Source organism: Cornus florida, unplaced genomic scaffold (assembly GCF_030987335.1).
Source record: "Cornus florida cultivar Cherokee Brave unplaced genomic scaffold, ASM3098733v1 CherokeeBrave_3.0.0_Hap2_Chr08, whole genome shotgun sequence".
Taxonomy (NCBI): domain Eukaryota; kingdom Viridiplantae; phylum Streptophyta; class Magnoliopsida; order Cornales; family Cornaceae; genus Cornus; species Cornus florida.
This window is the reverse complement of record NW_026775578.1, coordinates 72,575,171-72,593,937: the sequence shown is the minus strand read 5'-3', so window position 1 is coordinate 72,593,937 and position 18,767 is coordinate 72,575,171. Positions and strand designations below refer to the sequence as shown.

The 18,767-nt window shown below is 33.3% G+C and overlaps 1 protein-coding gene across 3 annotated transcripts; it reads left to right on the top strand.

Moving 5' to 3' along the window:
• The first annotated feature begins 1,748 nt into the window (after nucleotides 1-1,748).
• LOC132268689 (endoglucanase 8-like) lies at nucleotides 1,749-8,496 on the top strand. Of its 3 annotated transcripts, XM_059769492.1 has the most exons (8): nucleotides 1,752-1,913; nucleotides 4,863-5,270; nucleotides 5,476-5,568; nucleotides 5,674-5,767; nucleotides 5,828-5,889; nucleotides 6,089-6,197; nucleotides 6,350-6,513; nucleotides 7,751-8,496. In XM_059769492.1, exons 1-8 carry the CDS (start codon nucleotides 1,758-1,760, stop codon nucleotides 8,078-8,080), a joined length of 1,416 nt encoding a protein of 471 aa, XP_059625475.1. In that variant the 5' UTR covers nucleotides 1,752-1,757; the 3' UTR covers nucleotides 8,081-8,496. The 3 variants fall into 3 exon arrangements, with proteins under 3 accessions (XP_059625473.1, XP_059625475.1, XP_059625474.1); XM_059769490.1 differs by having other exon boundaries at nucleotides 1,749-1,913; nucleotides 5,674-5,889; XM_059769491.1 differs by having other exon boundaries at nucleotides 5,674-5,903; nucleotides 6,118-6,197.
• Nucleotides 8,497-18,767: the final 10,271 nt, after the last annotated feature.

Below are 18,767 nucleotides of genomic sequence, written 5' to 3'. Positions count from 1 at the left end.
GTCCAACTTTGTTCAATGGGCTGCACACCACTGGAGAGGCTCATCTGGAATCACAAGTAACTTGATCTCTAAGCTATGTCTGGCTTCATTGGTCTACAACATTTGGCTGGAGAGGAATAGGCGAATTTTCAAAAAGAAATCTCTTACAGCAAATTCAATCCTTCATCTCACATTAGAATCTGTTCGAGAGAAGATTTTGGTCTCAACTATCAAGGATGCTTGCAATTGCAGAAGAATAGCAATTGAATGAGAGGTTCCTGAATCATGTGTGCGTCCACCAGCTAAACCTCCTGATCAATCAAGGCGAACCTCAAGGAGATGAGGTTGGGGCTCAAAGCCATGTATTCCGGATTGTTGGCTGTCATCGGCCATTCCACAATTGCTATCCATGTGAGGATTTTTGTGTCTTTATTCGTTGAGGGCATGGAATATGTGGCTTTGGGCCTTTTTCTTGAAGTTAGCCTGGGCTAACTGCACTAATTGACCTTGGTTTGTAATCCATTTCTCTATTTATAATATTTATTTTACTTTTCAAAAAAAAAAAAAAAAAAAACACCAAGAGTAATAAATTGGATATCTTCCTATTGTTCACCTTCCTAAGAAATTGAAAGTTCAGTTACAAAAGCTTGTATTTACTGTATATCTGTTTTTTTTTTAAAAAAGGTACATTGACCGTCTGGGCCATAAATATAAAAGAGGTAAAGTATCTGAATTTTTTTTTTTTTTTTTTTTTTTAGAGACAAGCTAAAGATGCAAATTCATGAAACATGTAGCACAATGTGTTGGAACTAAAATTCTATCATTTTAGAGAAATTATTGGGTACTCTTAAAGCATTTACATTAGAGTGGGTTATTATATATACTATTTTGCCAGGGTTATGCAATTTTAACTAATAATTTTTCATCCAACAATATTTACCTACTCATTGAAGAGTAGATATCCCACTCGCCAGTCACCACTTATGTGGTCCACTTATATATACTATTAATATAAAATTAGGAAAGTATTAAATAAGAAAAACAACTTAATTTTGTAATTACAGATGATATGTGTATTTATGATTCAATCACATTAATGATCAATGAAAATCACCTGGTTAACCATTTGTCAGAGTAAGAAAATATTGTATCTTTCATCATCTAAGTATAGGATCAAAATTCTAAATCATTTGGAGCCCTACAATACATTATATAGTATTTGTTCCCCGAAAGTGAGGAGAATGTTAAAATGCTCATCAGAAAAATATTAAAATGCAAGGCAAGGCTTACGTTATAACATTTTGTCACTAATTTTCTTCAACCGGCCAAATACTACTGGAGTGGATTTTAATACATATAACGTCTGCAAACACGTCCCACCAATAACTGCAATAGGTTTAAACAAATGGTTAAGGCATTTTTATTGTGTTACGAATGGAGTTAAGTTAAATACATAGTAACTAACACTTCAATCCTTACACGGAGGTTTCGGAAGTGCACACCTGACATCTCTGTATAAACTTTCCGTCTCCTCTCTCTCTCTCTCTAAAAACAAAAGAGAGTCGTCCATGTTTCTCGCTCAAGTAATACAAAATACATGCTCTTAGACTCCTGCATAGGATCTACATATAGGTTTATATCAGTATGTATCGATCATGTATGTACGGAGAGAATTTAGTTGTAGAGTGATATATATATATATATATACACATATATATATGATGGGATATATTGGATTTTTATTGAGTGAAAAAGTGATGAGGTTGGTATTGGTGAATATGATGGTAGTGAAGGCGTTGGCTTCACAAGATTATGGAGACGCATTGTCCAAAAGCATTTTGTTCTATGAAGGCCAAAGGTCCGGCAAGCTACCACCTACTCAGCGTATGAATTGGAGGGGAGACTCTGCTCTTTGCGATGGCTCTGATCTTAATGTAAGTCTCTCTCTCTCACGCACATACACACAGTCAGTCATAGTTGTTTAATGGTTTGTAGTTGATGCATGCGGTACAACATATTTTTTAAAATAATTTTTTTTTTTTTTTCTTTTTTTCTTTTTAAATTTCTTGTTACATGTTGAAGAAAGTGTTACATTTCCTAATAGAACCAATTCAACCAAAGCCCTTCCCTACCTGATTGAGTCCAATTATTCTAAAATCACGGTGACCTCTCTAATTAACCAATTCAACCAAAGTCCTTCCCCACCTGATTGTGTCCAATTCTAAAATCACGGTGACCTCTCTAATTTTAAAATTAGGAAAGTATTAAATAAGAAAAATAATTATTTTGGTACAAATTCAGCCACCTTATATATTTTTCTTATTTTACTGATTTTGTAATTATCGATAATTTGTGCACAATTTGTGGACTTGGTGAATAAGTAAGTATTATTCTAAAATTAATCCCTTGTGAGCAACTACAACTGTGAAAACAATTGCTTGAATTTCCAAAAAATAATAATAATAAATAAATAAATAAATAAAATGATTGGACCAAGACAGTAAAGTAAATCTACCAGTGGGATAATAATAATGAAGAGAGTAGGACAGGTAACGAGGATGTTTTATTTCAAAATGTTTAAGGAAGGTAATTAATATATGACTCTTAATCAAATGTATACGTTACTATAAATATTCAAATATATATATATATAATCTAATATCCACCTATATATGGAAACTTATATATGATCTTTCAACTGTGTTTCCCCTGAGATTTTAGATAGCAACACAAAGTTGAGATTTTCTTTTTTTTTCGAGTAAGGCAAGTGATTTAGTCATATCATTAATTATACTATTCTATTCACGACTAATGGTCTGTTGCAACAATTTAGTATAAATTTGTGTGCGTAGTATGTACCTCGAATTGTATAGAAATAGATATAGAGATAGAGATAGATATAGGGGTAGAGAGAAAATGAGGGCGATGAGGATGTTGGTTTTGGTGTGCATGATGGTAATGATGGTCATGAGGGTGGCTTCACAAGATTATGGAGAAGCCTTGTGGAAGTCTATTATGTTCTATGAAGGCCAAAGGTCCGGGAAGTTACCCTCTGCTCAGCGGATGACTTGGAGGAAGGACTCCGGTCTTCGTGATGGCTCTGACCATGGTGTAAGTCTCTCTCTCCCCCTCCATAGTTATAAGGTTTTTTTCGCAAAATCACATTGGATTCCATAGTTATAAGTTTATATGCTAAGGTTGTAGGATTATTTATTTATTTTTGCTTCTTCTTCTTCTTCGATAATTGGGGTATTCGGAGCAAAACCACATTGAATTCCATGGTTATAAGTTTATATGCTAAGGTTATAGGTTTTTTTTTTTTTTTTTTTTTTTAATACAAATAATATTTAATCTCATAGGGGACTAAATAAAAAAAAAAAACAAATTTTTCCTTCAACTTGAAAGACACATTTTGTTGTAGTTTTTTGAGGGTTTGGAATGTGACTTTTAGAGTCATTATAAAAAATGTAAGAAAATATAAATGAATTCCTTTTTCTCCGTAGAGTAAGAGATGACTACTCTATATACGTAATACCATAAATGTAAATGCTATTTACATGTGAAAGAAAACGTAATTAATACGAAACACTATAGGGGAGACAAATAATTGATTTATGTTCATTATAGATAAAATGAGTATATATAGCATGTAAATTAATTTTGAAATTTGTATCTTTATCAATTATTTCCATCCATAGAATGTTTTTAATAACCACTCAATTCAAAGGATGACACGGGTAATCTTTAATCATGTAATTAAGTGCGCCCTCGCCATCCTAATTTTCCACCACAAATTAGTAGTTATATATGAGGGATCATTTATTCTTCCAAATCTCGATGATTTTGACAAGAAACAATATTTGATCAACTTTTCTAAGATTGGAGAGCTAGAGATGGTGTATAGGTCGTGCACATATAACACAAATATATATTAGTTTAAATTTATACCATTTCTACGAAATCATTGTTCAACTGCATCTTTTTTTTTTTTTCTGTACTATTGATTTTTAATTCTTGCAAAAGGAAATTATTTATAATCGTTGATTATCATGTCAATTTATCAAAATTCATTAGATGAATTCGAGAGTAAGAGCGAGAGCGTAAGGGAAAATTAAGTCAAAAACATTTAGAATTGTTTTCTTTTTCAAAATGTGGGACCTGCATGATTTGTTTGGAAAATTATTAACTTATCCTTTTAAGTTTTGAATATTTAAATTTAAAATTTTAAACTTAAAGGGTATATATGAAAATATGTAAAATGTATTTTTTGAAAAAAAAAAGTGGACTATTATTCTGGGAAAGATTAAAGCATGACACTTATTTTGGAACAGAATGAGTATTATTACAAACGATGGGTGTGGGACACAAATCTTCATCTGCCCCAACTTAATAGTTAATAGTTAGTACTGCCCTACTGGACCAGGAAGCTGTACCAGCTTTAATAGCTACACTTAATTGATCCCAAATTACAAATATATATATGTATATATGTGTATACCGTGTACACACACATATATTTATAATTATTACTTTAGAGAACCCTTTAGATAAAACATAATTTAGATAATTGTTTCCTTTCCAAAAAGGAAATTGACCAAGAAAAACTTCTTGCGTTTGGAAAGACCGAAAATTTGACAGGATTTGATTCTGAAATGGAATTATTCATATTGATGAATAAATGAAGTAGAAATTGGAATTGGATTCAACAGAATTTCTAATTCAAAAATATAGTGTATTGAAAAATCATCAAAAAGACTAGGGTATATAGTTTAGTGGTATTTTCTCATCTTGAACCTTCCTTTAAATTTTCGGAAGGACTTGTGGCTCATGTGTGAGTTTGGTCGGATTTTATGTGCAATATATAACACTGGTACCATTCTCAGGTGGATTTGGTAGGGGGCTACTACGACGCAGGTGACAATGTTAAGTTCAACTTTCCAATGGCATACACAACAACCATGCTGGCTTGGAGTGTATTAGAATTCGGCAGGTTCATGGGCTCAGACCAGCAACATGCAGTTGATGCTCTAAGGTGGGCAACAGACTACTTCCTGAAAGCCACAAACATCCCTGGCGTCGTCTATGTTCAGGTTGGTGAACCCTATGGTGACCACAATTGCTGGGAAAGGCCCGAAGATATGGACACCCCCCGAAACTCCTATTTGGTTAATGAAACCAACCCTGGTTCGGAGGTTTCAGCTGAGATAGCTGCTGCACTAGCAGCCTCTTCCATGGTGTTTAGGTTCTTTGATCGCAAATACTCCAAATTGCTTCTTCAAAGGGCTACCAAGGTAATCTGGATTGATTAGGCTTTTTTTTTTTTTTTTTTTTTTTTTTCTAATTGATATTCACACGCAGCATGCCTACTTGGAGGCTTGAACCCTTGACCTTCCATTGAAAAGTAAGGACTTGATACCGCTGGGCCACTGACCCATTGATAATGAACATTTTGTTTTTTATGACAATAGTAACTAATTATGGACATCTGTGGATTAGGTTTTTGAATTTGCAGACAAGTATCGAGGATCTTACAACGATAGCGTTGGCGAGGCAGTATGCCCATTTTATTGCGATTTCAATGGCTACGAGGTAAGCATTAGAACAAGTTTCTAAAGTTCAAATGTGCACAATAACACACACATGAAAGTAACTTGTCATTTGCCAATATCTTATGGATTAGGGTTTGCATTGCAGGATGAACTGATATGGGGAGCAGCATGGCTACACAAAGCCACTAAGTCTAAATTTTATTGGAATTATGTTGTAGACAACATGCATACATTGGATAGCAATAATTTGCATAGCTATATTATATTGAATATAAATGGCCACCCATCCAAATTCCAAGGTGGCTACGCGGAGTTTGGATGGGATGCAAAGCATGCTGGAATCAACATACTCGTTTCCAAGGCATGTACATTACCGTTATCATCTTCTCATTTCTTGAATTACTAAAGAATAATAATTTAGAGTCTGAAAGTCGGACAACTCCGACTGATTTATATGTGTACGGCTGACATTATCATGATATCTATCAGATATGTTCGATAATTGGACTTCCTATAATTACTCTTCACTAAATTTAATTTCTCTCTTATCGTGTTAGTAGTTTGTGTTAAATGGCAAGTTGGAATCGAGTTCCTTTCTTCCCTACGCGGACAAGTTTGTTTGCAGCATCTTGCCTGAATCACCTAGCAAAACTGTCTCCTACTCTCCAGGTGCCTAGCTAGTTCTCTATATCTTTTTCTTCTCGATCTTTTCTTCTTCTTTTTTCCCAAGCTTAAATTTAGGTCGATTTGTGTTTGTTTTTGTTTGTGTTCTGAACAGTGTTAAATTTATCTTGACCAACACTATAATGTTTGAATGTTAGGTGGGCTTCTATTCAAGCCAGGGACCTGCAATTTGCAGCACACAACAGCTTTATCTTTCCTTCTTCTCACTTATGCTCGATATTCGAAGCAGTCCAAGAGGATGATTCACTGTGACAATGTTGTTGTTCCTCCATCCAGGCTTATACATTTCGCAAAAGGCCAGGTATGCAGTATGTTTTGTTTTTCGGTAGAAATGTGTATGTTGTGTGTGTGTGTGTATATATATATATATATGAATAATGATAAGTAGCACAAAAGTCAATGTGACGTCATCTCTCACTAAGGTAAATATAGTCCCATGCGACCACTCTTGAATTCGGTATTAAGCCACTAATGTTTAAATTTTGGTCATTAAGTTTGAAAAAATGATCATAGAAGAGCTTGATGTCACTATTTGTTTTCAAATTTGGCCATGTGCATGACATTTTTAAAATATAAAATTTAAAAAATACTATTTTCTCTTTCAATAATACCCTTATATATAAGAAGAAAAAAAGGAGGGAGACACTTGGTCACTTCACAAATTATAGTCAATGTGACGTATATATATGAAAAAATTCATATAATGTCCCCCCAAAAATTTTTATTTTCTAAAATTATCTCCTAAATTTTGTATATTTTCTTTTTTTTACTCTTTAAATTCATTTTTTTAATTTCCTTTAAAAAAATTCAAATTTTCCTTTTTGAATCAAACTCAATTTATTTAATTTTTTTTCCTTTCAAAATTATCTCATTTTTCTTTCCTTTTTAAATTTTTTGTTAACTATTTAGTTTTCTTAAACTACTCATTGATTGACATATTATTTTGAGTAACTTTTCTTCTTTGTCTCTTGATGTGAAGAATCTATATTTATTGTTGTGTTTTTTAATTTTTTAATTTTTTTTTTTACACTATGCCTAGCTGCTCGGTTAGAGCATCTCCAACCACTGTATAAATTGGATGTGTCATGATAGATTCGCACAAAAATTTAGGTTATTCATTTTTAGTTCCAATGGTTATTTTATATCTTTTGTATAAAAATATATTTCCAATAACAATCCACCAGTGTCATGCCTGAACCCCACATAATTTTTACAAATCTACTTAATATAGGGTTGATTCGTTAATGGAATGAGAAAGAAGGAGAAAAAAGCAAATATGCCAGGTTGTGTAAAATACACAACAATTTTACACATTTTTGATTTGTGTATCGCGGGAGATAAAAAAGAATTTACACATTATACGTGGCAGTATATGTTTTACACAAAAAAGTGTTTTAACATACTACTGCTGGAGATGCTCTTATATACGTATAACTTTAAACAATTAACCTCAGAATATATATAATTGTTGCTTAGATTAACATAAAGATGCAATATATAATTGTTGCTTAGATTAACATAAAGATGAAAAAATGCAGGTGGATTACATTCTGGGAAAGAACCCATTGAACATGTCATATATGGTGGGATATGGCGAAAAGTTTCCTCAAAAGATACACCACCGGGGTGCGTCGTTACCTTCGGTTGATCAACATCCACAACACATCGACTGCAAAGGCGGAAGCCCATACTTCGGAAGCAGCAACCCTAACCCTAACGTGTTGACAGGAGCTATTGTTGGAGGGCCTGATATCGATGATTCATTTCAAGACTCCAGAGCTGAATTTGGGCAATCAGAGCCTACTACATACAACAATGCACCTTTTATAGGACTACTAGCTTACTTCAAAACACATTTTGTTAGATGATTTATAGATAAACATATTTTGATCATTTTATTTTATTTTTTTTATTTTTTCCTAGTTGATACACACACATATGCTTCCACCGAGTTTTATACTACTTACCTCCCATTAAAAAGTAGCAGTCTAGTACCGTTAGGCCGCTAGCCTGTTGGTATCTTGATCAGTTCAATTTCTTGTTCACTTAATATTTATGATTGATGTTAAGGAGTATTAAGAAGTAATTAATTGTTATTGCAGCTGAAATCAACTAGAGTACATTTATTATTTGGGGTGTATCAAAGATCATCCGCCACATTTTATTTATTTCTTATTATTATTTTTTTGAATGGTAAAACCTTGAAGGTATAACGTGTACATGCCCAAGTAGAACAATTGCATAGCCCAGCATCTCTTATTATTAATTTGATTACTAAATTTGGGCTGGTAATTTTTAATGAAAATATTTTTATTAAATATATCATTTTTTCCAACAAAAGTTTTCAAGTGATCAAACAACTTTAATCATGGAGGCAATAATAGGGAATAATTTAGGGCCTGCTTGGTTTGTAACCTCTAAGAATAGTTTTTTATTTTCAGAATTTTTTGAAAATTATTTTTTAAAAACTCCTTTAAAAAAAATGTCTCTTTTCAGATAACTGTTTTTTATAGACCTGCTTGATTTGTAACTTTGAAAACAGTTCTCAAAAACTCAAAAAATATAGTATAGTTTTCCGAGAATAATATAAGACTTCTCTAAAAATAAGCCTTTTTTAATTGAGTTTTTAGAAAATTGAACCAAACTGAGGGCCTGCTTGGTTTGTAACTTTGAAAACAGTTTTTTGTTTTCAAAAAACTAAAAATATAAAATTATACAAAAAACTCTCCTTGGTTTATTTTTCTGAAAACTCAATTATAAAAATGTATATTTTTAGAAAAGTTTTTTATTGTTCTCGGAAAACTATTCTATATTTTCTGAATTTGCGATAATTATTTTTAGAGTTACAAACCAAGCAGGGCATAGAAGGGCTTGAAAGGAAAAGTCCCGATTTGCATGCAGCTCGAAAGAGTAAAAGAAAAAAGAGAGATTTGTCTGATTTTCCTGATGCGTGACAAGCAAGTGCTTGGGAATGTGGGGTAATTGTTAAGGGAAAAAGATAACAACAATGCAAGTTCAAATCGACAGTTGAAATTCAATGAAAATAACGATTAGATGATCCCTCTCCCAAAATCTCTCCCAAGATCGTGACAAGGAGGTTGGTTAACTCTTTACCAAAAAAAAAAAAAACGAGGCCAGTCCATTAATTATGTATGCAAAATTAAATATAGAATTTATTCTTTAATATACAAGGTCCTAACACTGACTTGATCATCAAAGGGTACTCGGCTGGCACCCCACCGGTGTCAAGTTTTCATCTTCATGTCTCTCTTTCCTTGCAAGAAAAGCCTCGGCTCCAGATCATGCAGATTTACACATCAACATGATAACTTAAATTCATTTCCTCATGCTTATAAAATTGCATTTTTATTAAGCATATGTACAAACATTAAAAACATTTTATACATGCACACACCTATAATAATAATATGTAAGAGTGGAAATGCTATGCAAACGCTCTGCTCCTACTCTGATCAAATTTTAAATTTTACTAATTTCATGCTTCTGCTCTCACACTCGTTGTGGCTGCTGCTATGGTGGCACTTGTGATTATACAATGGCGAATAGTCTTAACCTTAGTCACACAATTCGTCCAAAGAGGGCCCGCTTTCAAGCTCTGCACGTGAATTTTCGATTTGGGAGTGAATTCGCATAAAATCCGCAATTCAATTTTTGCAATTCGTGAATTCCATACGAATTCACTTTATACAGCTAAATTTGTTAGAGTTCTAGTAATATGGAATACCTATATTACCACATATGCATTTATTACTTACACTATTACTCGATATATGCTCCAGCTATATGGCATTGTTATACTACCATATATATATATATATTACACATGTTTGAAAATATACTACAAGAAATGTGGGCTTTTACGACATAATATTTACGGGGCTTCTTTATTTTGCCTCGTGATTACCACCATTTACGGAGTTTTTAAAAGAATCCTCATTATAGGACATGCTTTCACGAGGATTTAGTAAAATCCTCGTAGAAAAATATTTTTACGGTGTATTAAAAAGCTCGTGAATATTTTGATATATTTACGGCATATTTGTACACCTTTAACGGGATAAATGTTTCTCGTTGATAAAACACTCATTTAAGGCCTTTTTTTTTCCCCGTAAATAAGCAATTATTAAAATTAGTTATATATATATATATATATATATATATGAACTTAAGTTCTTTTACAGTGTATTGAAGGGGCCGTGAATAAATTTCACATTTAAGGCGCCTTTTTTGCCCTGTAGATAAGCCAAAAAAAATTTGAAGCCAAAAAAAAATTCCCCCCTCCATGCCGTTGGCGGGAAATTTAGCGCTAAATTTTTTTAATGGTGTATTAAAGATCCCGTGAATAAATTTCACATTTAAGGCAGCTTTTTTGCCCCGTAGATAAGTTTCACATTTAAGGGGGCTTTTTTTCCCCATAGATAAGCAATACTATTTTACTAAATAAAATTTTCCCCCCTTTGTGCCGCTGGCGGGAATTAACTTTGCGCCAAATAAATAATTTTTTTTAATAGAAAACATAATGAAAAATTAGTCTCACCTTATGAAACGATGTAGTTTTTATCAATAGTGCGTCCAACTCTGCTCTTTCTCCTCTCTCTCTCTCTCGTCTAAGCCCTAGATTTCTCTCTCTACTCTCTCTATCTCTCTCTCTCACGTCAAAGCCCGCTTTCTCTCTCTTCTCTCTCTCTCTCGCATCTAAGCCCTAGCTTTGTCTCTCTGCTCTCTCTCTCTTGCGTCAAAGCCCTAGCTTTCTCTCTCTGCTCTCTCTCTTTAGATGAAAAAGATGCGGACAAGATGATGTTGTAGATTCGATATAGCCTCCCTATTCGAGTTATCTCTCTGGTTCGCCTCTCTATTCAAGTTCTCTCTCTGGTTTGGACACGAGAAACAACCATTTGGAGCCACAATTTCTTCGAATTTCAGATGGCTTTACACATCAATTTGGAGCAAAAAATTGAGGTTCGTCTATCTCTTTCTATATATGTATCTATTAGTTTTGATTTTTTGATTAAGAGTGTTTTATTTAATTAATTTATTTTTTTGGATTTTTCTGTAGTTTTTATTTTTATTTTTATTTTATGAAAATACATATTATAAGGTTTCAAAATTGCAAGTGAAATTGTAGATTTATTGCAAGTGAAATTGCAGATTTGGAAGAACTTGGTGACTAATGAAAAGTTTTGCTTGTTTGTTGTTCTTTCATTTGCTGATTTTTGGTGTCAATGTGCAGATGTAGTCCGCTTTCCATGGTTGCTTTCACTTTCTTAAACGGTTATTACCAACTGAGGATAAGTTAGTAAGTTCTTCTTTTTCCTCTTTCCTTGGGTAAAGTTGTCGTCTTTTGCTATACAAAGTACCTTATCTATATGTCATTGTGTTCCTGCTTTATATGCTTATGAGATTCCAGATTTTAATTTTTTTTTTCTCTTGGTTATGTATAATGATATATTTATGCACTCTTCTGTATCTATATAGCATAATATATGGAATCTTAAACAGGAAGAGGTGATATCACTTGGTCTGAGCCTTTGCTATGAAAATTTGTCCATGGAAGTAAAAACATGTATTATATTTTTGTTTTCCTAAACAAATTATTTAATAAAGCAAGATATTTGAATATTCCATTTAGAGAGTTCTGCCTCTTCCCTTCAGTTATGTCCCTGAGAGGCTTCAGCCCAATCCTTCTCAAGTCAATTTGTGCCAAACCCTTGTATAAGCAAGGATATAAACAATGGAGCTTGAATGAAGCAGCAAACAGCTTATAGCAGACTCAATTTTGCTGCTTCTGTGATACCTCAAATCAGAGGGTATAAATGACAATTTACAATGTCTCAGGCCTTGAACATCCTCTCATAACCTTGTATCTTCTTCACACAGAAGCTTAGATGATAAGCAAATCAATAATTAAATTAAATTCAGTTCCAAAATCTGCTCATAATAGGTTTCTGCAGAACCTAAACAAGCTGAGGGTAAAACTGTAATTTTGAGGTTAGACTTCCTTGGATATAGATCCCACACCACTGAATTAACATATTACACTTGCTCAAATCGTAATATCTCAGTTTATAGCAAGGTAATATCAAATTACAAATCAAAGTGAGATTCACAGGTTGAATTCAAGAGCAGCACTGTTCTTAGGGACTTAAGGTTATTTCTCAGCTACATTATTTTGTTTTTGATTTTCTCAGTCATGTAATATCAAATTACCATTACACAGATAAAGAACATAGCAATGAAACAGTTGAATTTCAGTCATAGCACTCACAGCACACACTCAGCAGGCTTTTTAAACTTAAAACCTTGTTTAGGGAGGTTTATGAGGTCAAAACAAGAACAAACCAATTTTCTGGTTTATAATCAACTTCAACAGCTTCAAATCATCAATACAATAATGCTCAGATGATGTACAAGCATAGTATAGCAAGATTATATCATGATAAACTCAGTTCCAACAGTATAAACCAGAAAAACAAGTTAAATTGAGGGTTTGAGATATGAGATTCTAGACCAGCTTTGATATGTGTTCCCTAATGACTTCAGCTAATATAAACCACCAAGATACACTTGCTCACCCCTTGTTCTAGTTTAAGAAATAGCCATAACAAATTTTCACCTTCTCAGCCTCATTTTTCACCATAAATCATCTTCACAGTCCCTTATAGTCTTCATTAGATCAGCACCTTTGTATGTTGATTCCAAAGGTCAAACACAGCATAACTCTTCAAAGAATCACTTTGAAATCATCCTGAACTATTAGCTTTCGAGGACCTTTTCATTTTCAGCTCATGAGGTTCATTTTTGGCTTTCAAAAAGTGCACTCTCAGTTCTAAAGCTTATTTTCAGTTTCTCTCTTGTACACCCTTCTACTGCTGCTATAGCAGCATATATATATCAAAGAAATTGCTGCCCTAGTATGGATGAGTATTCTCCATCACTGGCCAATTGTAGATACTGATATAATCTGACATTGCATACACTAAATAGACCAAACAACCCCTGTGCAGCCCTAGCTTGTATCACACAAACCACCTTTTCTGCAGCTTACATTGTCATTGTACAATGTTGATACATATACAGCTGAGAGCTTTATTTTTCTGTCATTATCCTATCACTCTAGGACCACTGTTCACGTGGCTCAATGTAGGGGTCCTTTATTGCACAATGAAAATACTAAGAAATACTAAAATTTCCCTCAACAAGGATATATATTGCTGCAATGGCTATGATGTATATATATACCTGATAATAACCTCTGTGGTGTAATGCAGCATATAGTAAGAGTATAACACATACACACTCATGAGTATAATGACTGAAATGCCCTTGTGACTGAATTTCCCTTGTGATACCAATACAGATAGAATAACCATGAACCCTTTTGGTTAACATTTGACATTAAAAAGGCAAACCTCACTTAGAACCAACAAATATAAGACATTTTTCAATCCTTCCATCTAGAATTCTCCAAGAAAAGGGGGCTCCAATGCATCCATTAAGAATGATGAACTTGGACTGTTGCTTGAAACCCCATTCGATCGCTCCAGTAGCCTTTGTATCTCCTTCTCTGCCTCAGTGAGCTATTCCTTGAGCTTTAGTACCTGTTTAAATATCAAGTCTTGTGTTAATTAATTATGAAATTAATGATTTTAAAAACTTAGGAGCTAAAAATTATAATATGGGGCCATAAAATGCCATGTGCTGCTCCACCCAACTACCTTAAAGAACTATGTACGGACTCTTGTGAATTGATGAAACATGTAGAACTGTTTTGATTTCTAGTGCCTTGGGAGACACTTGTGTTCTTATCAACATTCCTTTTCTCTTGTTGATTAGTCTATTTTTATAACAATATTAGCTACCTTAAACAAATATTACTTCATAAAAATAAAAAATAAAAATATAAAAAATATAAAAATTATGGTAGGGCCTAGGGAGTGGAGTGCAAGAGGTTTCTTTTATGTGCGAATATAAATAAATTTTTTCTAACAATAAATGATAGTGCTTTGGTACTAGGAGACCCACTTAATTATTTTTAGTATAATTTTTTATAGGATTATTAAACATTACTATATGGCAGGGTTCCTTTAACTTATAGGCCATGCATTTCTAAACATAGTGTTGTTAATTAATTGTTGTTAATTTATAGTGACTAAAAATCTCTCACAGTTGAACTTGTAGTTTTTGAAAAACTGAGAAGTTAATGAAGTATATACCATAAAATTAAAAAATACGAAATTTAAAAATTTCACGAGAAAATGAACCTATTTTTTTTTTTTTTTTTTTTTTTTTTTTTTTTTAGTGAGTTCAAAAAAATATAAATGAAAAGAAAAAAAACTTAGAATATGACAAAGAAGTACTCCAGACCACAACCAATCTGGATCCCATTTCCAAATTATCCCCAACAAAAGGAAAATAGTGCTTTCTTTTCCCATGGTTTCTCTACATCCAAACGGGGGTACTAGAGGATAATATTAGAGAAGTTTAGTAGAGACATAATAGACTTTATCATGAATATAGCTATATATTCTTCTTGCTAGAATTTTGACAATTTTTTGTTTTTTATCTTTTATGATAGGTTACTAGACAAAATAATTAAGCAAATGGTGATGGATAAAGAATGGATGCACATGACTTACAGGTTATTATATGTAGTGGAGTGTGCTTATAAAAGTTAATATTGTCTACACGAATTTTATGTTTAATTAAATGTTAAAGCTTTAATTTTATAGAGTTGATCCAAAGTATTTAGAAGGAGCACAGAGGTTTGCTGATTAGGCGCAAGCGAATGCGGGCCATCCAGAAAAGATTTTATGCCCTTGTAATTGTTGTCTAAATGCAAAGCACCAACACTTCGACATGGTGCTTAGTCATTTATTGGAAAATCGAATGGATCAATCATATACGATCTGGTACTTTCACGGGGAAAATCTGAGTGAATCTCCCTAACATGGAAGTGATGTAAATGACGTTGAAATGCCAGAGACGTATTAGATGTATAGAGATATTTTCTTTGATGGTGGTGATGATGTTTCGGATCCAAACTATGAAATAAGAGAGGCTGAGTTTAAAAAGGAGTTGGAATATGTTGAGACCCCTTAATTTCCAGAGTGCACAAAGTACACGGTTATGTCTGCAATTGTTGCCTTATACAAGCACAAAGCAACAAATAATTTATCCGACACTGGTTTTGATGGACTTCTTCAAATGTTTGGGGATATGCTTCCAGAAAATAACAAACTTCCTAAGAGCTATTATGAAACGAATTTTTTTTTGAAGACATTTGATTTAGGATATGAGAAAATAGATGCTTGTAAGAATGACTATTATCTATTTAGAAAAGAGAATAAGCACATGACTAAATGCCCAAAATGTGGTGTTTCGCGGTGGAAAGAGAATGAGCGTACTAAGAAGGTTCAAAATGGTGTCCCAGCTAAGGTGTTGCGGTACTTTCCAATAGTACCAAGGTTTAGAAGAATGTTTTGATCCCCTGAAATAGCAAAACAACTAACGTGGCATTCAACTCATAAAAGTGGGGATAGAAAAATACGACATCCGGTTGACACGCCTGCATGGCATACGATAGATAAAAATGGCCTTCTTTTGTATCAGATTCACGAAATTTAAGACTTGGCCTTTCAACTGATGGGTTTAATCCATTTGATGACCTTAGTTCGGTATATAGTTGTTGGCAGTAACATTGGTGGTATATAATCTTTCGCCACTTGAACTCATGTCTAAAGAAAATATGATGTTGACATTACTAATCCTAGGGCCGAGGAAACCGGGGAATGATATAGATGTGTATTTGGAGCCACTTATAGATGATTTGAAAGAGCTATGGGAGAAAGGCATGGAAATTTATGATGCATTTGCAAAGTCCACATTTAATTTGAAGGTAATCTTGATGTGGACAATTGATGATTTTCCAGCTTTTAGTAACCTCTTTGGTTATGTTACAAAGGGTAAAAAAGCTTATCCAACATGTAGTGATGACACATGTTCAAAGAGGTTGAATTATAGCACCAAGACCATTTACTTGGGTCACCGTCGATGGCTATCTCCTACTCACCCATTTCGAAAAAAGAAGAGTTGGTTTGATGGGAGTGAAGAACATAGGTGGAAGCCTAAAATATTGTCTGGGACTGAAATTCTTCATGCTATGAAAAATATTAAAAATGATTGGGATAAAAAAGAGGGGAAAATTACATATCAAACCAAAAAATTGGAAAGTGGAAACAAAAGACAAAAAAAGGACGAAAGTGTGGCGTGGAAGAAAAAATCCATATTTTTTGAATTACCATACTGGGAGGTAAGTATTTGTTATAGAAAGTTGTTTATTTAAAAAAAAAAAAAAATTAAAATTAAAATATTATTTATTTAAGTTTATAATATGTTTAAAAAAAAACTATTATTCCATTATTTGTGTTTTAGGTATTACTCGTTCGCCATGACTTAGATGTCATGCATATTGAGAAAAATGTTTGTGAGAGTATTATTGGCACCCTATTGAACATAAAAGGAAAATCAAAGGATGGACTCAAGTCTCGTATGGATTTGGAGGAAATGGGCATTAGGGGGGATTTGCACCCACAAGATTCAAAAGGGAAACATTTCTTGCCACCAGCACCTCATACACTAAAGAAGGAAGAAAAACAACTTTTTTGTAAACGATTACAACAATTAAAGCCACCAGACAGTTACAGTTCAAACATTGGGACACATATATCATTGGATGAATGCAAGGTTGTAGGGTTGAAATCTTATGATTATCATGTCCTAATGCAATAATTACTACTGGCAGCGTTACGAGGAATTCTACCAAAGGGTGTAAGGAATGCCATATTTCGCCTATGTGCATATTTTAATGAAGTATGCCAAAGGGTGATTGATAGGAACTCAATGGAAAGATAGGAAAATGAAATTGTTGAGACATTGTGTATGTTAGAAAGATTTTTTCCTCGATCTTTTTTCGACATTATGATTCACTTGACTATTCACATCGCACGCGAAGCTCGTATTTGTGGACTAGTACAATTTCGTTGGATGTACCCATTTGAAAGGTACTAATATCAACTTTTCCTTCTTTTATGTAGTTAGATATTTAATATTATAACATATATATAATTTTTTTTTTTTTTTTTGTGTTTTAGGATGATGAAGGTTTATAAAGGATATGTTAGAAATAGGGTAAGACCTGAAGGATGCATAGGTGAAGGATATTTGGCTGATGAGTGTGTGCAATTTTGTAGTGAGCACATCAAACAAGCTTCTAAAATAGGGGTGAGACATTCTCGAAATGAGGATTTTGAAGGTGAGACAACAATAGATGGCCGTCCAATTTCGAAGGGAATTTTGAAAATCATGTCGAATGACATGTTACAAATTGCTCACCGTTATGTCTTATTCAATAATGCAGAGGTGGAACCGTACATAGGGTAAGTCTGATATCTTCAGGACTTATTAATTTGTTATTGAAATAACAATGAAAACTTACCTATAGTGTTTGCCTTACAGAAAACATTTGGAGGAGCTTAAGCAGATGGACAGGCATCTCATAAGGAATGTAAGCGCATTACAAAAGAAACATATGGAGACTTTTTGTTTGTGGTTTGCAAATGAAATTAGTGTAACTGGTAGTGATGTGTCTGATACACTTATGTGTCTTGCAAATGGGCCTAGAAGAGAAGTCATTTCAAATTCGGGATATATTGTTAATGGACAACGATTTCACACCAAGGATGTGGAGAGAAGCACACAAGATAGTGGTGTTTCACTTGAAGCGGAAACTATATGTCAATCTAGTGCAAGAGATACAAATCAAGTTCTAGGAAAAGTATCTTACTATGGTGTTTTAAAAGATATACTTTTGTTAGATTACCACACATTTAAAGTGCCAATCTTTGATTGTGAGTGGGTAAACATTAGAAATGGCATCAAAGTTGAAGATGGATTTGTATTAGTTAACCTCCATGAAGGTCAAAGTTAGTTTCAAAGTTATCCCTTTATTCTTGTTTCACAGGCTAAGCAAGTTTTTTATTCAAGGGAAGATGAAACATCAAATTGGTATGTTGTACTTAAAACGCCGCCAAGAGGTTTTAATGACTTGGAATCTTTTGAAGAAAATACTTATGTGTCTTCTATGCCATTAGATGTATCAAGATTGGACTCAAATGATGATGATGATGGCAATGAAGAGTATGTGTGGTTCGATTGTGAGGGCATGACCGTGTCGATGTATCAAGATTTTACTGGAAGTCATTTTATTTTATTTTATTTTGGAACTTTGTTTATGTAATAGCCTTTTACTATCTTATGTTACATAAATCAGGTTTTTTGCATTCTATTGTAGTGCTTTATGACATGTCTTCTTGTAACTTTACACCTCATTCACTCTTTTTATCTTTTAAATACTACTCCATATAGGCTTTACTTTTGTTTAAATAACTTATACACATGTTTTGTGGGTCCATCTGAAGGTGTAGAACACCCTCAATATCATCTATATTTGCAAGAACATATATGTATTTTTTATAT